This window comes from Oncorhynchus gorbuscha, linkage group LG07 (assembly GCF_021184085.1).
Source record: "Oncorhynchus gorbuscha isolate QuinsamMale2020 ecotype Even-year linkage group LG07, OgorEven_v1.0, whole genome shotgun sequence".
NCBI lineage: Eukaryota > Metazoa > Chordata > Actinopteri > Salmoniformes > Salmonidae > Oncorhynchus > Oncorhynchus gorbuscha.
Genome location: NC_060179.1, coordinates 21,327,343 through 21,354,299, shown reverse-complemented (window position 1 = coordinate 21,354,299; position 26,957 = coordinate 21,327,343). Strand labels below are relative to the sequence as shown.

Here is a 26,957-nt window from a genome sequence, read left to right as displayed (position 1 = left end):
CACCATTTATTAAACTTGTATGGGATGGTACATACCTTTCCCACTATGTGAACTCAGGGGAGACCATAGCAGCACAATGACAGATGAGGTGGTGGTTCTATAATCTCTCAACTGACTGAATGTCAACAAAGCAACTGCACATGTAAAACATTTATGAAAAGGGGTCAGAAAGATACCCGGGGGCATACAAAATCTCCACTGACCTTTCAAATCCTGTCACTTAATGAATTATATATTTATTCAGCTATATGGAAAGTAACTAGAACAATACACAAGAAGTTGAAGCACGAGCTAAAATAAACACGTGTACTAATGTTGACATTTGCCCATAGGCTTATCTCATTTACATATGGAAGCGAAACGTTTTATGCAAATAAGCTGATTGGACGTGCGGCATGATAGCGCCATACGCTCGACCCAGTGGTGTCGGATTCCACCGTGATCAGGCGAGAGAGTGGCAGCGGTGGATCGCTTTATTTATTTTCTGTAAAGAGTAGCGTAGCGAGTGCCCAATGCGAAGTACACTAAACCCCGCCGGTTACAATAGCCAGGCGCCTACTTTGGTATGATACTTTGACAGTCAGCGATGGAAATCATAGACACGGGCAGTGTGATTTTAACAGCTTACCATTCATACGCACCGTCCAGGATACATTTGGTGGATGAGGGCTGTGCGACTCAGCTGTCTCCAAGACACTCTCCTTGCAGGTAACTGGCACGCCACCTAATCTTTGTTGTTGAAAAAAAAACTACAGGAAATTAGCAAGATGTATATGAACTGTTTAACAACTACCATGGTGTTAGTATCCATATTCTTTGATGTAGCTTTTAAACAAATAGGACTGGGTAAGGTGCTCTGTGAGCGTGGGAAGAAAATTGGGTCTCTGCAGTCAGTCTACTGCCTCTCTACTTGCAGTGATGATGAGTAGCCTAGCCTAGCCTAGATCTATCCAAAAAGCTTTAAAGATGTTAATGCATTTATGGAATTGTTGCATTGGTTTCTACTGAAATGTCTTGTTTCTGTACACAACCACCATATATATGGGATTGTAACATCTCGGGCATAGTTCTGACACCCTCAGGACCTCAAGTGCTTTTCAAGGGTATCAAACAAACATGTGCTAATAAGAAGACACTCGATTTGATGCAATAAGGAGACACTCGATTTGATGCAATAAGGAGACACTCGATTTGATGCAATAAGAAGACACTCTATTGGATGCAATAAGAAGACACACTATTGGATGCAATAAGGAGACACTCGATTTGATGCAATAAGAAGACACACTATTGGATGCAATAAGAAGACACTCTATTGGATGCAATAAGAAGACACACTATTGGACGCAATAAGAAGACACTCTATTGGATGCAATAAGAAGACACTCTTGGATGCAATAAGAAGACACTCTTGGATGCAATAAGAAGACACTCTTGGATGCAATAAGAAGACACTCTTGGATGCAATAAGAAGACACTCTTGGATGCAATAAGAAGACACTCTTGGGTGCAATAAGAAGACACTCTTGGATGCAATAAGAAGACACTCTTGGATGCAATAAGAAGACACTCTATTGGATGCAATAAGAAGACACTCTTGGATGCAATAAGAAGACACTCTTGGATGCAATAAGAAGACACTCTTGGATGCAATAAGAAGACACTCTTGGATGCAATAAGAAGACACTCTTGGATGCAATAAGAAGACACTCTTGGATGCAATAAGAAGACACTCTTGGATGCAATAAGAAGACACTCTTGGATGCAATAAGAAGACACTCTTGGATGCAATAAGAAGACACTCTTGGATGCAATAAGAAGACACTCTTGGATGCAATAAGAAGACACTCTTGGATGCAATAAGAAGACACTCTTGGATGCAATAAGAAGACACTCTTGGATGCAATAAGAAGACACTCTTGGGTGCAATAAGAAGACACTGTTGGATGCAATAAGAAGACTCTATTGGATGCAATAAGAAGACTCTATTGGATGCAATAAGAAGACTCTATTGGATCCAATAAGAATACACACTATTGGATGCAACAAGAAGACTCTATTGGATGCAATAAGAAGACACACTATTGGATGCAATAAGAAGACACTCTATTAGATGCAATAAGAAGACACATGCAGGATGATGTTACTTGCTGGCACTGATTTTTTAAGTCAGTTTTACATTGTAGGTTCTGATGGGTATAGGCCAGGGTTTGGGTATGGTTACCTGACCTCAAATCAACTATTTGAACAGCAGGATATCTCAAACTGTTCCGTCCTTCTCTTGATTTGGTGCCTCGGGGTTATTTAGAGACTTGACTAATTGTTGAAACTTCCATCTACATAGTCTGCAATTCAATAACTTTACAAAAGTAAGGCTGTACAACATACCATTAAAAACCCTGTATAATTATGTATCCTGAATATTTAATCAAAGGAGACTGACAACATTGTTTAGATGGAAGGGGGGGAAGTATACCTCACTTTCAGGTCAGTCCGACAAGACACTCACTTTGCAGACAGTCACTTAGCAGTCGCCCCACAGAGCACAAGGTGGCATTTAAAAACGCTTATGTCTGAGTACGACCATTAAACATAACAACCGTAATTATGTGTATTAAATCATTACAACTAGCCATTTTCATAGACACACATAAAGAAAAGGAATAGCAAATTGTTCAGGTTTCAGTGGTGGATTTAACACGCCAATAGTTTATGATTGCTGTGGAGCAGCTTATTAATTAGGGCACAAAAAATCAGCGTTTCTTATGAACGAGTTCAGGAGTCCCTCCATGTTTCAATCCATTTTCTTCTGTTTGTTGCCTAATGAATACGAGCGTGGATTGTTTGGACTGCAAACTGACTTAACCTAGCTGTGTGTATGTTAAAGTTGGCTGTATTTTACGTCATTGGCAGAGCTACATTCATTTGGCATTGAACTGGAATATTTATTGATGGACTGCTCTGTGTCTGTTATGGTGTTTGGAGTTGGAAAGTAACCACTGTACTGTAAATGTAGTCTTCAGACAACTTTCATGGTCTCTCTGGCTCTTTCCCCATTCTAACTATGAATTAATTACATCAAGTGTGTGTGTGTGTGTGTGTGTGTGTGTGTGTGTGTGTGTGTGTGTGTGTGTGTGTGTGTGTGTGTGTGTGTGTGTGTGTGTGTGTGTGTGTGTGTGTGTGTGTGTGTGTGTGTGTGTGTGTGTGTGTGTGTGTGTGTGTGTGTAAATATTAGACCGGAAGATTAAATATTACTTGTACTTATATGCATTTTATTGAACCTAAATCAGACCATGAGCCAGGAAAATGAACTCGCGCACATCATTGACTAGATGTTCTGTTAGTTGAACACTTTCTTCAGAATTCACTCTATTTCCAAGGATCTGTGTGAGAGCTGTTGACTTGTACGGTGGTGGGTACAATACATGATGTCTGTGCTGACAGTATGTTCCATTTGCTGCCCCACCTGGACGACTCAAGAACATCTAATCTCCCAGCATGGCCAGTTTGCCCAGATGCTTGCTTTGTTTGGCCACTTGTCCCCAGTGTGCGTGCGCATGTGTGCCTGTGTGTCATCGGGGGGTGATGATAGTGATGTCAGCCCCGAGCTACCCAGGGTCAGGCACCGATAAAGGAGCCAGCCTCGTCTTGTGTGGCATGCCAAAAAGTTGGCGCACCCACATCCATTAGGTCTGAAAATATTTACATTATCCGAGACACATTTGGTGTTTACCCTTAGATATTTTGAGGTCCTTAGATATGTCAAATCGGTCTTGCTTTTTTGGTGTGGAAGATTATCTGTTTTTCTGTGGGTATTATGGCGGAAATTGTCAAAATATTTTGGGGTGATCATATCTGATGGCGGTTGTGTGTTGATAAGACAAAAACTGCTACCTGTTTTCACATGGAACTATGCTTTGGCTACCAGTACAAGGTTAGATACATATTAAGGGCATGGTGGTTCTCTGTCTCTCTGCTGTTTATACAACTGTATCAGAACAGACAGTAGGCAATCTTATGTTCATTTTGTATGTATCTACTGTATGTACTGAAGCAACTATCAGAGGAATTATTTTTTACGACAACCATTAGTCATTATCAAATCAAATCAAATCAAATGTTATGTGTAGCGAAATGCTTGTGCTTCTAGTTCCGACAATGCAGTAATAACCAACGAGTAATCTAGCTAACAATTCCAAAACTACTACCTTATACACATAAGTGTAAAGGGATAAAGAATATGTACATAAAGATATATGAATGAGTGATGGTACAGAGCGGCATAGGCAAGATGCAGTAGATGGTATCAAGTACAGTATATACATATGAGATGAGTATGTAAACAAAGTGGCATAGTTTAAAGTGACTAGTGATACATGTATTACATAAAGATGCAGTAGATGATATAGAGTACAGTATATACGTATACATATGCGATAAATAATGTAGGGTATGTAAACATTATATTAAGTAGCATTGTTTAAAGTGGCTAGTGATACATTTGACATCAATTCCCAATTCCCTGGAGTTGAGTCAGTGTGTTGGCAGCAGCCACTCAATGTTAGTGGTGGCTGTTTAACAGTCTGATGGCCTTGAGATAGAAGCTGTTTTTCAGTCTCTCGGTCCCAGCTTTGATGCACCTGTACTGACCTCGCCTTCTGGACGATAGCGGGGTGAACAGGCAGTGGCTCGGGTGGTTGTTGTCCTTGATGATCTTTATGGCCTTCCTGTGACATCAGGTGGTGTAGGTGTCCTGGAGGGCAGGTAGTTTGCCCCCAGTGATGCGTTGTGCAGACCTCACTACCCTCTGGAGAGCCTTACGGTTGTGGGCGGAGCAGTTGCCGTACCAAGCGGTGATACAGCCCGACAGGATGCTCTCGATTGTGCATCTGTAGAAGTTTGTGAGTGCTTTTGGTGACAAGCCAAATTTATTCAGCCTCCTGAGGTTGAAGAGGCGCTGCTGCGCCTTCTTCACGATGCTGTCTGTGTGGGTGGACCAATTTAGTTTGTCTGTGATGTGTATGCCGAGGAACTTAAAACTTACTACCCTCTCCACTACTGTTCCATCGATGTGGATAGGGGGGTGTTCCCTCTGCTGTTTCCTGAAGCCCACAATCATCTCCTTAGTTTTGTTGACGTTGAGTGTGAGGTTATTTTCCTGACACCACACTCCGAGGGCCCTCACCTCCTCCCTGTAGGCCACCTCGTTGTCGTTGGTAATCAAGCCTACCACTGTTGTGTCGTCCGCAAACTTATGAGTGATTCCGTATGAAACCAGTCTTGATCCAATTTGTACACATTACCAACAGAGTGAATGGGAAAATAGATTCAAAATGTTCGCCCTCTGTTGGTGATTTGCTAAATGTGGCATGATACAAGTAAAAAGTGGGCTGTGATGGGTTACATAGCCTATTGTGCCAATTTCTCTGTATAAAATGGGTCATTTTAAAACTAGCAAATATCCCACTCTGGAACTTTTACATGGCTGTGTTATGTTACGTATATTATGTTCTCTCTATATATATTTTTTTTTCAAGAATTAATGAAAAAATATTTTATTTTAAAATTGTATATATATATATACATACACGTATGTGGACACAATTTCAAATGAATGGATTTGGCTATTTCTATGGCTTTTCATGGCCGAGCAGCCGCACACAAGGCTAAGATCACCATGCGCAATGCCAAGCGTCGGCTGGAATGGTGTAAAGCTCCCTGACATAGAACTCTGGAGCAGTGGAGATGTGTTCTCTGGAGTGATGAATCACACTTCACCAACTGGCAGTCCGACTAACGAATCTGGGTCTGGAGGATGCCAGGAGAACGCTACCTGACCCAATGCAAAGTGTCAACTGTAAAGTTTGGTGGAGGAGGAATAATGGTGTGTGGCTGTTTTTCATGGTTTGGGCTCGGCCCCTTAGCTCCAGCTTACAATCACATTCTAGACGATTCTGTGCTTCCAACTTTGTGGCAACAGTTTAGGGAAGGCCCTTTCCTGTTACAGCATGACAATGCCCCCGTGCACAAAGCGAGGTCGATACAGAAATGGTTTGTCGAGATTGGTGTGGACGAACTTGACTGGTCTGCACAGAGCCCTGACTTCAACCCCATTGAACACCTTTGGGATTAATTGGATCGCTGACTGCGAGCCAGTCCAAATCGCACAACATCTGTGCCCGACCTCACTAAATATCTTGTGGCTGATTGGAAGCAAGTCCCCGCAGCAATGTTCCAACATCTAGTGGAAAGCCTTCGCAGAAGAGGGGAGGTTGTTATAGCAGCAAAGTGGGGACCAACTCCATATTAATGATCTTGGTATGAGATTTTTGACCAGCGGGTGTCCACATACCTTTGAGAGAGCGAGAGATGTAGCACCTACAAATGAAACATTATGGAGTCTTAAAAAGGCCTGGGAAAGGCCAACATGTCATAAATATGCCAACTTTGATTCAGTATTTCTCAATTAGGCTTTTAGATTAAAATGTCTATAACCCTTCAAAGGACCATTCTATGGATAAAATGTAGTGAATAATAAAAAATAATTGTCCTGGTTTTGTATACAACCACTCCTATGCCATTATCATCATGCCATTATAGTCATGCCATTAAAATTGGATTACTATTCATCTCAAGATTTGAGAAATAACTTTTAAGCAAGGAGAGTCTGTCTAAGAACAGAAGTCTGTCTGGAATCAAGTTTGCCATATTACACCAGGACAATTCATCAAAACATCATTGACACTCACTGCTTTAGCTGTTATAGTTGTATTTCATCCAGGCCACTGAAGCCAGTGCTTTTGGGAGGGGGTTCGTCTATTTTTAGGAGAGCTCAGCTTTCACTCTTGACTGCTTTATTAGCCCACTTCATGAACCATTTGATTTATAGTCTCAAATCAATCTCCCTATCTAACACTGTCTGAAGTGGCACAGAAGGTAACGATTGTTGGCCACGTAAATCAAAGGCTATTTATTGTAAAGGACACAGCTGGTCATACCACCACGACTGAGGATGTGATAAAATAGAAAAGTGGCACAAAATAATTTTCCTCATTGGATCAGATAAAACAGAGGAGTGTGCTGCTATACACTGAGATTGTGTGTGTCTCACTTCCAGGTAACATAATTCCCACATGCTAAAGGCTGGAGATGTTTGTGTGTGTAGGTCTGTGTACCTTTTTGATGTGTGTGCTGACGTTCGTTTCAGCACCGGCACGTGGGTAGGGGCATTTGGGTCACCGGCAGGATTACTTTCAAAGCTTATTCCCATAGAGTTGTGTGTGACACACAATGGTAACCTCTGGTACTCGGGTGTCTCCCTATGAATGTGCCTATTGTAGCCGGTGAAAGACAAGCTCTCCGCTCTCAACCGCCTTTGTGATAATTAGTGGTATTGATGGCTGCAGGGTGTGCTATTGGGACTTCAGAGCTGTTTTCTCACACACACACACACACACACACACACTACTGACATCTGTGGACATCCATATTGGGGGGCTATTTTTGGTGTTTTGATTACTTTTTGGGGGGGATGACTGTTTTGGCCTTTTGAACGACTGTGTTCTGGTTTTGGATGACTGTATTTGGATGACTAGTTTAGGTTTGGATAACGTTTAGATGACTAGTTTAGGTTTGGATAACGTTTAGATGACTGTATTTGGATAACTAGTTTAGGTTTGGATAACGTTTAGATGACTGTATTTAGATGACTAGTTTAGGTTTGGATAACGTTTAGATGACTGTATTTGGATGACTAGTTTAGGTTTGGATAACGTTTAGATGACTGTATTTAGATGACTAGTTTAGGTTTGGATAACGTTTAGATGACTGTATTTAGATGACTAGTTTAGGTTTGGATAACGTTTAGATGACTGTATTTGGATGACTAGTTTAGGTTTGGATAACGTTTAGATGACTGTATTTAGATGACTAGTTTAGGTTTGGATAACGTTTAGATGACTGTATTTGGATGACTAGTTTAGGTTTGGATAACGTTTAGATGACTGTATTTAGATGACTAGTTTAGGTTTGGATAACGTTTAGATGACTGTATTTGGATAACGTTTAGATGACTGTATTTGGATGACTAGTTTAGGTTTGGATAACGTTTAGATGACTGTATTTAGATGACTAGTTTAGGTTTGGATAACGTTTAGATGACTGTATTTAGATGACTAGTTTAGGTTTGGATAACGTTTAGATGACTGTATTTAGATGACTAGTTTAGGTTTGGATAACGTTTAGATGACTGTATTTAGATGACTAGTTTAGGTTTGGATAACGTTTAGATGACTGTATTTGGATGACTAGTTTAGGTTTGGATAACGTTTAGATGACTGTATTTAGATGACTAGTTTAGGTTTGGATAACGTTTAGATGACTGTATTTAGATGACTAGTTTAGGTTTGGATAACGTTTAGATGACTAGTTTAGGTTTGGATAACGTTTAGATGACTGTATTTAGATGACTAGTTTAGGTTTGGATAACGTTTAGATGACTGTATTTGGATGACTAGTTTAGGTTTGGATAACGTTTAGATGACTGTATTTGGATGACTAGTTTAGGTTTGGATAACGTTTAGATGACTGTATTTGGATGACTAGTTTAGGTTTGGATAACGTTTAGATGACTGTATTTAGATGACTAGTTTAGCTTTGGATAACGTTTAGATGACTGTATTTAGATGACTAGTTTAGGTTTGGATAACGTTTAGATGACTGTATTTGGATGACTAGTTTAGGTTTGGATAACGTTTAGATGACTGTATTTAGATGACTAGTTTAGGTTTGGATAACGTTTAGATGACTGTATTTGGATGACTAGTTTAGGTTTGGATAACGTTTAGATGACTGTATTTAGATGACTAGTTTAGGTTTGGATAACATTTAGATGACTGTATTTGGATAACGTTTAGATGACTAGTTTAGGTTTGGATAACGTTTAGATGACTGTATTTGGATGACTAGTTTAGGTTTGGATAACGTTTAGATGACTGTATTTAGATGACTAGTTTAGGTTTGGATAACGTTTAGATGACTGTATTTAGATGACTAGTTTAGGTTTGGATAACGTTTAGATGACTGTATTTGGATGACTAGTTTAGGTTTGGATAACGTTTAGATGACTGTATTTAGATGACTAGTTTAGGTTTGGATAACGTTTAGATGACTGTATTTGGATGACTAGTTTAGGTTTGGATAACGTTTAGATGACTGTATTTGGATGACTAGTTTAGGTTTGGATAACGTTTAGATGACTGTATTTGGATGACTAGTTTAGGTTTGGATAACGTTTAGATGACTGTATTTGGATGACTAGTTTAGGTTTGGATAACGTTTAGATGACTGTATTTAGATGACTAGTTTAGGTTTGGATAACGTTTAGATGACTGTATTTGGATGACTAGTTTAGGTTTGGATAACGTTTAGATGACTGTATTTGGATGACTAGTTTAGGTTTGGATAACGTTTAGATGACTGTATTTGGATGACTAGTTTAGGTTTGGATAACGTTTAGATGACTGTATTTGGATGACTAGTTTAGGTTTGGATAACGTTTAGATGACTGTATTTAGATGACTAGTTTAGGTTTGGATAACGTTTAGATGACTAGTTTAGGTTTGGATAACGTTTAGATGACTGTATTTAGATGACTAGTTTAGGTTTGGATAACGTTTAGATGACTGTATTTGGATGACTAGTTTAGGTTTGGATAACGTTTAGATGACTGTATTTGGATGACTAGTTTAGGTTTGGATAACGTTTAGATGACTGTATTTGGATGACTAGTTTAGGTTTGGATAACGTTTAGATGACTGTATTTAGATGACTAGTTTAGATTTGGATAACGTTTAGATGACTGTATTTGGATGACTAGTTTAGGTTTGGATAACGTTTAGATGACTGTATTTAGATGACTAGTTTAGGTTTGGATAACATTTAGATGACTGTATTTGGATAACGTTTAGATGACTAGTTTAGGTTTGGATAACGTTTAGATGACTGTATTTGGATGACTAGTTTAGGTTTGGATAACGTTTAGATGACTGTATTTGGATGACTAGTTTAGGTTTGGATAACGTTTAGATGACTGTATTTGGATGACTAGTTTAGGTTTGGATAACGTTTAGATGACTGTATTTAGATGACTAGTTTAGGTTTGGATAACGTTTAGATGACTAGTTTAGGTTTGGATAACGTTTAGATGACTGTATTTAGATGACTAGTTTAGGTTTGGATAACGTTTAGATGACTGTATTTGGATGACTAGTTTAGGTTTGGATAACGTTTAGATGACTGTATTTGGATGACTAGTTTAGGTTTGGATAACGTTTAGATGACTGTATTTGGATGACTAGTTTAGGTTTGGATAACGTTTAGATGACTGTATTTAGATGACTAGTTTAGGTTTGGATAACGTTTAGATGACTGTATTTGGATGACTAGTTTAGGTTTGGATAACGTTTAGATGACTGTATTTGGATGACTAGTTTAGGTTTGGATAACGTTTAGATGACTGTATTTAGATGACTAGTTTAGGTTTGGATAACGTTTAGATGACTGTATTTGGATGACTAGTTTAGGTTTGGATAACGTTTAGATGACTGTATTTGGATGACTAGTTTAGGTTTGGATAACGTTTAGATGACTGTATTTGGATGACTAGTTTAGGTTTGGATAACGTTTAGATGACTGTATTTAGATGACTAGTTTAGGTTTGGATAACGTTTAGATGACTAGTTTAGGTTTGGATAACGTTTAGATGACTGTATTTAGATGACTAGTTTAGGTTTGGATAACGTTTAGATGACTGTATTTGGATGACTAGTTTAGGTTTGGATAACGTTTAGATGACTGTATTTGGATGACTAGTTTAGGTTTGGATAACGTTTAGATGACTGTATTTAGATGACTAGTTTAGGTTTGGATAACGTTTAGATGACTGTATTTGGATGACTAGTTTAGGTTTGGATAACGTTTAGATGACTGTATTTGGATGACTAGTTTAGGTTTGGATAACGTTTAGATGACTGTATTTGGATGACTAGTTTAGGTTTGGATAACGTTTAGATGACTGTATTTGGATGACTAGTTTAGGTTTGGATAACGTTTAGATGACTGTATTTAGCTTTTTGGATGACTTTCCTATTTTTGGGTTATGCACATTCAATGACTGACTTTGTCAATAAACTCTTTAATCGAAAAGCCATCCTGGCGCCAATCTATTTACAGTTGAAGACGGAAGTTTACAACTATAGTTTTGGCAAGTCAGTTAGGACATCTACTTTGTACAAGACACAAGTAATTTTCCAACAATTTGTTTACAGATTATTTCACTTAATTCACTGTATCAAAATTCCAGTGGGTCAGAAGTTTGCATACACTAAGTTGACTGTGCCTTTAAACAGCATGGAAAATTTCAGAACATGGTGTCATGGCTTTAGAAGCTTCTGATAGGCTAATTGACATCATTTGAGTCAATTGGAGGTGTGGATGTATTTCAAGGCCTACCTTCAAACTCAGTGCCTCTTTGCTTGACAAAATGGGAAAATCAAAAGAAATCAGCCAAGACCTCCGAAAACAGTTGTAGACCCCCATGGGAGCAATTTCCAAACGCCTGAAGGTACCACCAAAACCGCCATAAAATAGCCAGACTACGATTTGCAACTTCACATGGGGACAAAGATCGTACTTTTTGGAGAAATGTCCTCTGGTCTGATGAAACAAAAATAGAACTGTTTGGCCATAATGACCATCGTTATGTTTGGAGGAAAAAAGGGGATGCTTGCAAGCCGAAGAACACCATCCCAACTGTGATGCACGGGGGTGGCAGCATCATGTTATGGGTGTGCTTTGCTGCAGGCTGGACTGGTGCACTTCACAAAATAGATGTTATCATGAGGATAGCAAATTATGTGGATATATTGAAGCAACATCTCAAGACATCAGTCAGGAAGTTAAAGCTTAGTCGCAAATGGGTCTTCCAAATGGATAATGACCCCAAGCATACTTCCAAAGTTGTGGCAAAATGGCTTAAGGACAACAAAGTCAAGGTATTGGAGTGGCCATCACAACGCCTTGACCTCAATCCTATTGAACATTTGTGGGCAGAACTGAAAAAGCATGTGCGAGCAAGGAGGCCTACCAACCTGCCTCAGTTACACCAGCTCTGTCAGGAGGAATGGGCCAAAATTCGCCCAACCTATTGTGGGAAGCTTGTGGAAGGCTTCCCAAAACGTTTGACCCAAGTTAAGCAATTTAAAGGCAATGCTACCAAATACTAATTGAGTATATGTAAACTTCTGAAAGAAATAAAAGCTGAAATAAATCATTCTCTCTCCTATTATTCTTACATTTCACATTCTTAAAATAAAGTGGTGATCCTAACTGACCTAAGACAGGGAATTTTAACTAGGATTAAATGTCAGGAATTGTGAAACACCTTAGCCAAATACATTTAAACTCAGTTTATGTAAACTTCCAACTTCAACTGTATGTCCTATACTTCAACAAACGTGTCAGTTGTCGATGGTAGCTTTTCTGTAAAACACTTCCCATTTCAACGTAGGGAAATTTCACGGTGACCGAGTGATGTTGAGATTAACTTGTTTCACTTTAAAATGTATGCCAAACAAAATCTTTGATTGCTAAGTTTAACAAACCATACACCCATATGCAGAAGTCTACTTTTAACAATTGCCACATAATTGGACTAAAACACACTTGAGGAACAGTGCAGATGCTAAGTTTAGTAACAGAATGACAGTCAAATCTCCCTTAGTTTGTGACCATGTTTTCAAAGATAATGTTAAATATCTATTCTGAATTAAGATTCGAAGAAAGATTGTGGTGTCAGCTATGATATGAAAAATATCTTTCTGTTATGTTTCTGTTTCTTACTACAGTAAGTGAAGTATGTTTTGTCCATATAAATTACATCAAATTGATCAGAAATACAGTGTAGACAAAGTCATTTACAACATGAACAATTGTAGCTGGAAACGGCAGATTTTTTAAGGAATATCTACAAGGCGTACAAAGGCCCATTTATCAGCAACCATCACTCCTGTGTTCCAATGGCACATTGTGTTAGCTAATCCAGTTTAACATTTTAAAAAGGTTAATTGATCATGAGAAAATCATTTTGCAATTATGTTAGCACAGCTGAAAACTGTTGTGCTGATTTAAAGAAGCAATAAAACTGGCCTTCTTTAGACTAGTTGAGTATCTGGAGCATCAGCATTTGATTGATTCTATACTTTGTTTGACATGATTCTATACTTTGTTTGACATGATTCTACGACCTGTAATATAACTTTTTTGACTTTTCTTCTGACCTTTCGGCTGGACTTGCACGTGTTTTTTTTTATTTACCAAACGCCCTAACAAAAGGAGCTATTTGGACATAAATGATGAACTTTATCGAACAAATCAAACATTTATTGTCGAACTGGGATTCATAGGAGTGCATTCTGATGAAGATCATCAAAGGTAAGTGAATATTTATAATGTTATTTCTGACTTTCTTGAAAGTCTTTCTAACTATTTCTGACAATATGGCGGATATCTTTTTGGCCTGTTTGGTCTCTGAGCGCAGTAATCAGATTATTGCATGGTATGCTTTTTCCGTAAAGTTTTTTTGAAATCTGACACAGAGGTTGCATTAAATAGATGTTTATCTAAAGTTACATGTATAATAGTTGTATATTTTATCAATGTTTATTATGAGTATTTCTATAAATTGATGTGGCTCTTCAAAATCACTGCATGTTTTGGAACTACTGAACATAACACGCCAATGTACAATGAGATTTTGGGATATAAATATGCACTTTATCGAACATACATGTATTATGTAACATGAAGTCCTATGAGTGTCATCTGATGAAGATCATCAAAGGTTAGTGATTCATTTGATCTATATTTCTGCTTTTTGTGACTCCTCTCTTTGGCTGGAAAAATGGCTGGGTTTTTCTGTGACTTGATGGTGACATAACATAATCGTTTGTGGTGCTTTTGCTGTAAAGCCTTTTTGAAATCCGACACTGTGGCTGGATTAATGAGAATTGTATCTTTAAAATGGTGTAAAATAATTGTATGCTTGAGGAATTTTAATTATAAGTAAAAAAATGTTTTAAAATGTATTTGTCGCCCTGCACTTTCACTGGCTGTTGCCGGGGTGGGACGCTACCGTCCTGAATATTCCAGAGAGGTTAAATAAGCATGAGCTATTCAAAAAATGTAGAACTAAGAAGTGTCCAGATCACTCCAGACCTGACTGCCCTCGACCAGCACAAAAACATCCTGTGGCGGACTGCACTAGCATTGAGTTGTCCCACCAATATGCAACTTTTCAGGGAAGATAGGAACAGAAATACACAGGCAGTTAGGAAAGCAAAAGCTAGCTTTTTCAAACAGAAATTTGCATCCTGTAGCACTAATTCCAAAAAGATTTGGGACACTAAAGTCCACGGAGAACAAGAGTACCTCCTTCCAGCTGCCCACTGCATTGAGGCGAGGAAACGCTGTCACCACCAATAAATCCACGATAATCGGGAATTTCAAAAAGTATTTCTCTACTGCTGGCCATGCTTTCCGCCTGGCTACCCCAACCCCGGTCAACCGCTCTGCACCCCCCGCAGCTACTTGCCCAAGCCTCCTCAGCTTCTCTTTCATCCAGATCCAGATAGCAGATGTTCTGAATGAGCTGCAAAACCTGGACCCATACAAATCAGCTGGGCTAGACAATCTGGACCCTCTCTTTCTAAAATTATCCGCCGAAATTGTTGCAACCCCTATTACCAGTCTGTTCAACTTCTCTTTCGTATTGTCCGAGATCCCTAAAGATTGGAAAGCTGCCACAGTCATCCCCCGCTTCAAAGGGGGTGACAATCTAGACCCAAACTGTTACAGACCAATATCCATCCTGCCCTGCCTTTCTAAAGGTCTTCGAAAGCCAAGTTAACAAACAGATCACTGACCATTTCGAATCTCCCCGTACCTTCTCCGCTGTGCAATCCGGTTTCCGAGCCAGTCACGGGTGCACCTCAGCCAGGCTCAAGTTACTAAACGATATCATAACTGCCATCGATAAAAAGACAGTACTGTGCAGCCAAGGATTTCGACACCGTCAATCACCGTATGCAGACTCAACAGCCTTGGTTTCTCGGGTGACTGCCTCGCCTCGTTCACCAACTACTTCTCAGACAGAGTTCAGTGTGTCAAATCGCAGGGCTCTGGCAGTCTCTATGGGGGTGCCACAGGGTTCAATTCTCGGGCCGACTCTTTTCTCTGTATATATCAACGAAGTCGCTCTTGCTGCGGGTGATTCCCTGATCCACCTCTACACAGACAACACCATCCTGTATGCATCTGGCCATTCTTTGGACACTGTGTTAACAAACATCTAAACGAGATTCAATGTCATACAACACTCCTTCCGTGGCCTCCAACTGCTCTTAAACACTAGTAAAACTTAATGCATGCTTTTCAACCGATCGCTGCCCCCCCCCCCCCTCGGCTAGTATCATTGCTCTGGACGATTCTGACTTAGAATGTGTGGACAACTACAAATACCTAGGTGTCTGGCTAGACTGTGGGCTCTCCTTCCAGACTCATATTGAACATCTTCAATCCAAAATTAAATCTGGAATAAGCTTCCTTTTTCGCAACTAAGCCTCCTGCACTCACACTGCCAAACATACCCTCGTACAACTGACTTCCTACCGATCCTCAACTTCGGCGATGTCATTTAAAAAATTACCTCCAACACTCTACTCAGAAAATTGGATGCAGTCTATCACAGTGCCATCCGTTTTGTCACCAAAGCCCCATATACCACCCGCCACAGCAACATGTATGCTCTCGTTGAACAGGCTAGTAATAGGGGTGGCAAAAATTTTGCCTGATAATTTTAGAAAGCGAGGGTCCAGAATGTCTAGCCCAGATTGTCTTGCATGACAATGCCCCGTGCACAAAGCAAGATTCATACAGAAATGGTTTGCCGAGGTCGGTGCGGAAGAACTTGACTGGCCTGCACATAGCCCTGGCCTCAACCCGTTACACCTTTTAGGATGAATGGAAACGCTGACCGCAAGCCAGGCCAAATCGACCAACATCAGCGTCCAGACCTCACCAATGCTCTTGTGGCTGAATGGAAGCAAGTACCCACATCAATGTTCTAACATCTAGTGGAAAGCCTTCCCAGAAGTGTGGAGGCTGTTATATCAAATCCAAATCAAATGTATTTATATAGCCCTTCGTACATCAGCTGATATATCAAAGTGCTGTACAGAAACCCAGCCTAAAACCCCAAACAGCAAGCAATGCAGGTGTAGAAGCACGGTGGCTAGGAAAAACTCCCTAGAAAGGCCAAAACCTAGGAAGAAACCTAGAGAGGAACTAGGCTATGTGGGGTGGCCAGTCCTCTTCTGGCTGTGCCGGGTGGAGATTATAACAGAACATGGCCAAGATGTTCAAATGTTCATAAATTACCAGCATGGTCAAATAATAATAAGGCAGAACAGTTGAAACTGGAGCAGCAGCATGGCCAGGTGGACTGGGTATGTGGGGTGGCAGCAAAGGGGGGACCAACTGCAAAATAATGCCCATGATTTTGGAATGAGGTGTTTGACGAGCAGGTGTGCGACTCTGTATTTGACTCTGTATTTTTTAGCTTACAGTTTATTCACTGTTAGTCAGAACCTCTACACTAAATAATTTTCTCTGGGTGTTCGCCAGCTCATGCTTTGTTTGACGAGCAGTCATGTAGTGTACTTCAGGGAATTGTCTGATGCCCTCCCAGCTCCCCTGTCCCAATCGCTCAGAGTCCATCTCCAATAACCACCATTAGCTCTTAAAGGAAAACTCCTCCCAAAATTATATTTTTGTATTTATTTCATTCGTCCATTGTTGACATGGTCCGAAAATGTTTTGCTTGTCAACAATCCAAGTTTTTAAGATATGTAACTTTCAAAGTACAGAAATCATCTCCGTATATACTGGAAAACAAGAAATAATTGTGACCTCCTCCTCTCCTAATTTGGCCAGAACTCTTATTCATTTTACAGCAGGTTTGCATGTCATAAAAACATATAGAACTACATAGTATATTTAATTTTAATTTTTCCTTTATTTAACCAGGCAAGTCAGTTAAGAACATATTCTTATTTTCAATGACGGCCTGGGAACAGTGGGTTAACTGCCTGTTCAGGGGCAGAACGACAGATTTGTCAGCTCGACCTTGTCAGCTCGGGGGTTTGAACTCGCAACCTTCCGGTTACTAGTCCAACGCTCTAACCACTAGGCTACGCTTCCGCCCCTTATAAATTCTTACTTCCCTCTTTCCCAAGCCAACATAAACAGAATTGTTATCAGTAACTAGTAATTAATTGGTAGGTTTACATTTACTTGTTAATTACGTGAACTTTCATAATCTGACCCTCATTAGGAAGAGAAATAAAAATAAAAATACATTTAAATGTGTGTTTTTGGTAGTAGAATAACAAGACGAGACTTCTTACAGAAGGCACATCATTTCTGCAAAACTAAATATACATGTTGATATTATTTGTCAAGGGCCTTCAACATAATTGTCTTCAAATATTTTTAAAACCATAAGACTTTTTCTAGTAGATGTTTAAGCCCCATTTTCCATGTATCTGACCAGAAATCTAAGCCTTTGCTTAGCCCCATTTTAGGATGGCTGAGTTCCTTCATTTCTAGAAAAGTTTGGTCATACGCCCATCCTTACAAACATAGGTGCTGGACTAATAAAGAACACTAGTATAGAACATGAAGGCTTGCACACTGTTAAAGCTCCCAATTCACCGCAGTATGTGGGCCTTCTTGTTCTATACGGAGTTCATTTCCCAAAAATATAGACTCTTAGTTTTCATTTGACATTCGATATGCTCCTATAAACTTCATGTTGGTGCGCATAGATCATTTAACATGGAAATGACCTGTTGTGTTACGGCGTGTTTTTAATTCAGGCAAAGTGACGTCGAACTACAGTGATAAGCCTGAGGAAGTTGTTCTTCTGCCTGACTAAATGGATCAGCAAAACCCAATGAGAGGTTCTATCAATTGCTATTACTATCTGCACATTTAATAATTTCTCACATGCCCCAGTGATAGAAATGAATTAGAAGTGCATGCTTTGTAGAAATGAAAAAAGTACATGGTAAAGGGACATGCACTTTGATTGACTGGTTAAAGTCTGTGAATAGCAAAGTCAAGTGTGGCGCATTGTTTCTGACATCATTCCGCTCAGTGCTTTATTACCTAGTGAGTGAACACATCCCCTCAAGGCACTCATAACTTGCAGGATGTAGCCATCAATGACGGGTTTCAAGAAAACAATCATGGAAAAAAGGGTCTATAGTTCAACACGTGCACAAAGGGATTATCGGAAACAAGAATGTGGGTACGCGTGAATGAACTGAAATGTGTGTGGACACTGAACCTGGCATATCTGAACTATACCCCTTATGATGACCGAAACAAAGTACACTATTCAAGTACTTCTCAAACTGACTCACTCAGTGTTGACATAGTGGAATTGAAACGACCTACCTACGGTGAAGACGTCGGGCAGAAATAGCAGCCTTAATACACATGAAATAGGACAACGATTACCTCACCAAAATGAAATGACTAAGGCGACTGACAGGAAGAGTGACTTCCTCCATTGCACTTTGCCAATGTTGCCTGTCCACATTCCACTACTCTATTCTCAGGTAGGACTGAGCGATATACAGAGTATACCTGTGCGTTCTGGCCGAGTTTCAGGCAGTCATCAGCTTCCGGAGCTAGTGGACTGAGCTATCCAGATCGTAACAGCTGACTTTAGACTATTTCTGTACCTGAGCAGTCTTAGACTGGACTGTAGAAAGATTCTGATCCTCTCAATTGCTTTATCTACACCAGAGGGACTTTGAACATGTAAACACACACTCATGTTCCCCTGTAACGTACACGGCTACTGTATGATATCAACAGTGTCTATGATAAGGGGAAGAAGTTGGACACTTAACAGCGACTCTGGTGTAAACAATTGAGGGTGAGTGGTTGATTTATCCGGTGGAGAATTGTTTATTTGCTAAGGTGGATTTATTGTTTAACAATTTATATTCAGCACGTAAATGGCAGACTACACAATCCTTCCTCCCATGTCTGTATTCAGAAACGTGTTGTTTTTAAAAGGATGAGTTAAAAGACTTATGTTACAGTATGACAGGAATGTCCGTTATACATGTTAAAAAAGAAGAATAAGTAAACTGTGATTTTGTGAGATTAAAGGATACTTTGTACCTAGACTCATTTCTAAATGGAGAGTTGTGTTTTTACTGTAGCTCTGACCTGTTTGGCTGTAAACAGCCCCTGAAGTCATAAGATTTCTCTTGACAACAGTCTCAATGTGGAGACGATCTTTCAATCACAAGAGTACTTTGGATCATATCGCTTGATTTGATTATTTCTCTAAAGTAGGAAAGGATACTGCTGGTGTGTGTGTGTGTGTGTGTGTGTGTGTGTGTGTGTGTGTGTGTGTGTGTGTGTGTGTGTGTGTGTGTGTGTGTGTGTGTGTGTGTGTGTGTGTGTGTGTGTGTGTGTGTGTGTGTGTGTGTGTGTGTGTGTGTGTGTGTGTGTGTGTGACAGTTTCGCCCTTGTTGCACTGCCTCTTCCCACAAGAACTGCTTTGCATTATATGGCAGGAGGTGTGAATTTGGAAGGGAAATAATCACTATGCAGTTTATGATAGCAGACTCTCACGCACACACACACACACACACACACTGTAATCTGTTACTGCATGTTGCCTAGATTTAGTCAGCATTATGTTGTTCAGTGCACTCTGTAAGAGATCGGATGGACATGCAAGGCTGACCAAAACAGCAGGCAGCTCTCATGGTGAAAGTGTATTTATGTTAAAGAGAATACAAAAGTGCCTCTCAAGCCTAATTTGATGTTCTGAATCTGTTTTGGGTTACAGATTGTCACCTGTGCCCCCCAGAAAACAGCTGAATCTTCTTAAAACTAGGAATGTTGTAACAATGGAGAAGCATCACCATAAAAAACTCCAAAATCTGGAGTGCAATGTCATTCCAGGTTTTATTTAACCCCTTACAGTGCCTTCAGAAAGTATTCACACCCCTTGACTTTTTTTGAAATGGTTTATTTGAGATGTTGTGTCATTGTCCTGCACACACATTATGGGGTAATGTTTTAACTTTCTATTTGTTTTATTAATTAGAAATTAAAAGCTTAAATGTCTTGAGTCAGTAACTATTCAACACCTTTTTGGGGGGAAACCTTAAATACGTTCAGGAGTAAAACATGTGCTTAAGTTGCATGGACTCACTCTGTGTGCAATTGAAGTGCCTAAAAACATGTTTTTTTCATGACTAACTCATCTCTGTACCCCACAAATGTATTTATTTAACCTTTTATTAACATGTAAATTCAGCAACACATAACAACACAGCATGGACGCAACACAGCATGTTAGCAGCACAAAACACGGTACAAACATTATTAGGCACAGACATCAGCACAAAGGCCAAGAAAGTAGAGACAACAATACATCACACAAAGCAGCCACAGCTGTCAGTAAGAGTGTCCATGGCTGAGTCTTTGAATGAAGAGATTGAGATAAAACTGTCCAGTTTGAGTGTTTGTTGTAGCTAATTCCAGCGAACTGAAAAGAGGAGTGACCCAGGGAGGTGTGTGCTTTCGGTACCTTTAACAGAATGTGACTGGCAAAACGGGTGTTTAATATGGAGGATGTGGCATGCAGTAGATATCTTAGATAGGGGGGTCTGAGGCCTAAGAGAGTTTTATAAATAAGCATCAACCAGTGGGTCTTGCAACGGGTATACAGAGATGACCAGTTTACAGAGGAGTATAGAGTGCAGTGATGTCCTATAAGGAGCATTGGTGGCAAATCTGATGACCGAATGGCAAAGAACATCTAGCCGCTCGAGAGCACCCTTACCTGCCGATCTATAAATTCTGTCTCCGTAATCTAGCATGGATAGGATGGTCATCTGAATCAGGTTTAGTTTGGCAGCTGGGGTGAAAGAGGAGCGATTACGATATAATCGAGCAATTACGATATAATCGAGCGATTACGATCTAGATTTAACTTTAGCCTGCAGCTTTTATAAGTGCTGAGAGGAGGACAGTGGGCCATCTAGCCATACTCCCAAATACTTGTATGAGGTGACTACCTCAAGCTCTAAACCCTCAGAGGTAGTAATCACACCTGTGGGGAGAGGGGCATTCTTCTTACCAAACCACATGACCTTTGTTTTGGAGGTGTTCAAAACAAGGTTAAGGGTAGAGAGCTTGTTGGACACTAAGAATGCTTTGTTGTAGAGCATTTAACACAAAGTCTGTGGAGGGGCCAGCTGAGTATAAGACTGTATCATCTACATATACAGTACATGGATGAGAGAGCTTCCTACTGCCTGAGCTATGTTTTATATGCCATTTAGCAGACGCTTTTATCCAAAGCGACTTACAGTCATGTGTGCATACATTCTACGTATGGGTGGTCCCGGGGATCGAACCCACTACCCTGGCGTTACAAGCGCCATGCTCTACCAACTGAGCTACAGATGTTGTGATGTAAATTGAGAAGAGCGTGGGTCCTAGGGTTGAGCCTTGGGGTACTCCCTTGGTTACTGGCAGTGGCTGAGACAGCAGATTTTCTGACTTTATACACTGCACTATTTGAGGTAGTTTGCACACCAGGCCAAAGATCCCTCAAAGACACCAATACTCCTTTGCTGACCCACAAGAATGGAATGGTATACCGTGTTAGATTTTCAAGACGATTTTAAATAATGAAAATAATGCAAGACTTAATAATGACTGTCTAGCAGTGATCAACAACCAACAGTATGGTATGTAGATGGGTGAGGGGCAAAAAATTATATTTGATACATTTTGAATTCAGGCTGTAACACAACAAAATATGATAAGTCATGGGTATAAATACTTTCTGAAGGCACTGTACATTTAACCTGTTGGCTTGATTATGTAAATTGTGTTAGATTCAAATGTTATCACAATTTCTAAACTCTCTAAAGTCTGTTTTGTTCTACTGAATGCACTTGGTTAGGTTAAAATAGCTCCTGTAGCCTAACTTGATAGAAACAAATGTACTCAATATGGTCCACAGCCACTCCTGGCTTGAAACTGGGAAGTGAATTTTTACTTCTCAACCCATTAACAATGTCACATTTTAATTAGGGAAATGTTCTCTTAAGGTTGTTTTTTTACTTAGTTTTTTAGTCTATGGTTCATTGTATTATGGGCACATTTCAGTGGTTTCTCAAAGACTTCCCTTTTTATTTTCATTCACCATTTTTGTTTTGTCAACAGGGCAGGAGTTTACAGTCCAATACCACTAAATCTCTAGTCTAGATAGATATGTTTTCTACAAGCGGTATTAGGTAACCCTTAGACCATTTGGTAATGATTACACATACCATACTACGGCTATCTTTACAGGCCAAACAGGATGTATCTGCTGCTTCAGTCAAGTTCCCCCTGAAACATTATCAAGAGTAGCCTGTTTCTCACAACGGACCTCAATTCCATGAATAATAACACACACAAAATGTGCTGCTTTCCCTTCCAATTAATTTAATTAATCTTGAGATGTTACAAGGCTGTGTTTGTAATGTATCTAGCGGCTTTGACAATCGAGGAAAAGGTCATTTTATTAGCAACGCACATTCCCCACCCACCTGACGATCTCTCCTTTTCAGCCATCTATTTCCTGTTTTGACCGGAACAAAATCCACTTGTGACTTAAATTTTGCATTTTGCTCTTTCCTATTCTTGTTTGTGCCAGTCGTTTTTTTCCCGTTAACGTAACGATCGCGGAACCTGTCAATCACACTCTGGTAATGGCTGAAATGGACTCAATTGAATACATTGGCTTTCCGTTGCATCTATAATAACCCTAAAGCTTCGTCTGGGATTTAACACACCATCTCAACAGTTACATCACAAAAAAGAGAAGAAAGATCCAGTAACTTTATTTTTAAGGTTGTTAATATTTGTGCAATTTTGATTTAATACATTTAAAATGTTTACAAATGATATGTGCTTTAATGAAGGCAACTACCGAAAATGAACACTCGGATTATAGTGTCTTATTATGTCTGATCTCACAAACAGTATAAAGTCTGTATGTTAAGGTTTAATTTAGAGCCAAGCGTTTTGATGTTTTAGTCGGATGGTCATCCTTCTCTTGACACACTTGTTGAATTATTCAAGAGAACGTGACAGCGTAGGTAGGCCTAGAGACAGAGCAAGTTTTTGGTGGTTGAAGCCCTTTTTAAAAAATCAAATCAAATTGTATTTGTCACATGCAGCAGGTGTAGACCTGACAGTGAAATGCTTACTTACAAGCCCATAACCAACAATGCATTTCAAGTATTAGAGTTAAGAAAAACATTTGACTTAATAAACTAAAGTCAAAAATCAAATGAAAAGTAACACAATAAAATGACGAGGCTATATACAGGGTGTACCGGTATCAAGTCAATGAGTGGGGGTACAGGTTAGTCGAGGTAATTTGTGTGTTTTAAAAAATATATATATATTTTTAAATGGACAATGTTAAATTATCAGTGTAATTACACACATTGATGACAGACATGGAGAACCACCCAATACTCTGTTGCTGATAAATGCAGGAGCAGATTTCAGGAGCAGGACAAGACACCCTCTTTGTGACTGATGACTGACATAAGGGCATGTATGTGACAGGCCTAAGTGGCTTATATGATTATGATGGTCATAATACTTCTTGACAGTGTCATAAAGTGTATTTTTCTTAGTCCAAGTAAAGTGACACAGGATTGTAATAATGTTTCATGAGTGTCATAAAGTGTATTTTATACAATTGATTTGAAATATATGATGAAAAAAATGATTGTAAAGAATTCATTACATCAACAATTTCAGAAACAAACCTTCAAACGAAGGGAAACTTAATTTGGATAAATGTGTAGGTGTCATAACCAGACATAAAATAACGCAATATAAAGTATTACCAAATTTTTTCACAACAGGTGGAAATATATGGGTTATAACCACTAGGTATCAAGTAAAGTATTACCAATTTTTTTTAAGCCTTTTAAAATATTTAACTCATTTTTCTCCCCAAATTTGTGGTATCCAATTGTTTTTTTAGTAGCTACTATCTCATCTCATTGCTACAACTCCCTTACGGGCTCGGGAGAGACAAAGGTTGAAAGTCATGCATCCCAATGTGTCGGAGGAAACACCTGGCAACCTTGGTTAGCGCGCACTGCGCCCGGCCCGCCACAGGAGTCGCTGGTGCGCGATGAGACAAGGATTCCCCTACCAGCCAAACCCTCCCTAACCCAGATGACACTAGGCCAATTGTGCGTCGCCCCACGGAACTGCCGGTCACGGCTGGTTACGACAGAGCCTGGGCGCGAACCCAGAGTCTCTGGAACAGCTGCAGTACAGCGCCCTTAATCACTGCGCCACCCGGGAGGCCCTTGTTTTTTAAACATTTTAACAATAATATTATTAACGACCATTTTCAATTTAAACAAACTTGACAGTGACGTAGCGCTAGGCTTATCAACAATAGAGATTGTGTTGGGGGAGGAGGACGTGAATTCATCCCGCAATACATGAGTATATTTGGCTGTGCGTGTCCCAACACGATTTGAACAAAAGTGGACACAACACAAGATGATGAATTTCCATTAAGAAGAGCCATAGAGTAGACATTAGTCATGGGCAGCCACTGTTAATCAGCCTGACTTATGATGACGATCGCTGTTGTCATGACCAGCATTTGAGCACTGACCAGGTCCTGAGTTCAGATCCATTATCTAACTAATGACCCTTAGAGACCCAAAACATTCCCCTATAACTTCTAAAACATTACTGAAGTGACTGGTTATCTTCCACTCCTCACTCACACTCACACACACACACACACACACACACACACACACACACACACACACACACACACACACACACACACACACACACACACACACACACACACACACACACACACACACACACACACACACACACACACACACACACACACACACACACACACACACACACACACACACACACACCACTCAAGGAACCTATACATTCCCAATCAAGTGTATTAATCAGTGAGAGGCAGCCATTACAGCCTTGTTCCTATTGATCTGTTGTTTGAGGATGTAGCATGCTGTTAATGCCCCTGCTTTTAAACCAGCCCTTTACTGAAGAGGAGCGCTCTATGTGCTGACACAGCCCATCGTGTGTGTGTGTGTGCGTGTATCTTGCTTATTTTAAGGCCATAATAACCATAATGTCCACCGGCAGATCTGTGGGATCTGAGAGAGGTTCGAGAGGGTCTGCAGACTAAATAGAGTGGCTCCTGGCCTGCGGCGCTAGACTAGACTTGCTGTGTGTCCGGCAGTAGAAGAATTGGCCCTAAGGCTCTTGCTCTTCACTTGCCAGTAACAAGGGCCTCTTGTGTGCATCTGCTGCTGAGGTGGGGGCGCCCCACTCTGACCAGGTGTGTTGGAAATGGACAGTCCCTGTGTCTTTATGTCACCAAGGGACTGTTGAAGAAATAGACAGAGAAGGCCTATAGCTGGTTGAGTAAATTATTGATAGCAGTTGTTGTTGGTTGGGTTTAAGCATTATCCTACAAAACTGGTAGATGTAGGATAAGCTGAGTTGGACCATATGTACCAGACTCTGAGTTTATTTCTGGAAAGCCAGATGTTTTTAGCCCCTAGTAGCCAGAGGACTAATTAAGGAAAAGTAGGCTTTTAGTTTCAACCTCTAAACTGATTTAAGACCAACACGTGTTGATGTTATTTGCACAGCTTTAAAGTTAAGAGGAAATAAACAATCAGTCTACATTTTAGACACATGTCCCAATGTCAGCAATTTGGCACACACATGCTTTTGATTTCATCTATCCTGAAAGTGTATGGACAATTTAATCAATAAGAGAGATGGAAAAAGGTTTTAGCTGATTATCAACTTAGGAAGAAGAGAGAAGGAGACTCCAAAGTAGCTCTGGCAGATTTTGATGGCACACTTCCAATACTTCACCTTTCAGCAGTGGGACAAGGACATTGGCTAGACAGGAGAGCAGTGTTGTTGGTCTGACATGTTTAAATCTGCAGTGAGTGAGGCCAAACACATGTAAATGGTTTTGCTTTTTGGGGGTATTGTTTTTTGGATTGCAGACTTGGCTCTTTGGCCCTGGTGTTAACATTCTTTGAGGAATTAGGTGATGATTGGAGGGTCCCTGAGCTTTCTACTCCGATTACAGACCTTCGTGCCCTCTCTCTCTCTTTATGTCTGCTCTCTACTCTCTGCTTTCTCTCCGTCAAGCCCAGACCAGCTCCACATGTTTCCAGTTTAGTCTTTTCGTCACCGTTGACCTACATATAATGTTGGGGGGCATATGCTCCAATTTGATTTCCTGGAGCTGAAATTTCCGCTTTGGTCGTTAAAGAAATATGACATTTTCTCTCTGATTTGAATGACTTTGTAGCGTCAGTATTTCTGAACCACACTTCTCTATAGAAACTCATCCCCGAAGGGATGTTTTTCAAAACATTTTGAAGATATTTAAATGAAATTATTGTTTAGAGCAGAGCAGTTATTTACTTATGAAAAGACATCTGAGTGTAACAATGTTAATGTAATTGAAGTTTTTGGTATTCCCTGATTTTTCTCATTTAAGTGTGCTCTGCATTTGTAGTATGAGTAGTCAAACTGTACAAACTAATTAGTGTATTTACAGGGATCTTAGAAATAAATGACAGTAGTATTGTGAGTGCTATTCCTAATTAGACTCATTTTGGGTTAGGTTTTCTTAAATGTAGCACAACTGCCATTTTCTCTCGCTCTCTCTCTCTCATCAA

At 39.9% G+C, this 26,957-nt stretch overlaps 1 protein-coding gene across 3 annotated transcripts in view; it reads left to right on the top strand.

Annotated features, from left to right (window-relative positions):
* The first annotated feature begins 424 nt into the window (after positions 1-424).
* Positions 425-26,957, top strand: part of LOC124039617 (rho GTPase-activating protein 18-like) — a 49,780-nt gene continuing 23,247 nt past the window's right edge. Inside the window, exon 1 of one of the 3 annotated variants that reach the window (XM_046355773.1) lies at positions 425-708. In XM_046355773.1, the coding sequence (XP_046211729.1) occupies positions 587-708 (122 nt within the window). In that variant the 5' untranslated portion in view covers positions 425-586. Of the gene's footprint in view, positions 709-18,442; positions 18,741-18,787; positions 19,064-26,957 lie in introns of those variants that run through there. The other 2 variants (XM_046355776.1, XM_046355774.1) reach the window with 2 other exon arrangements.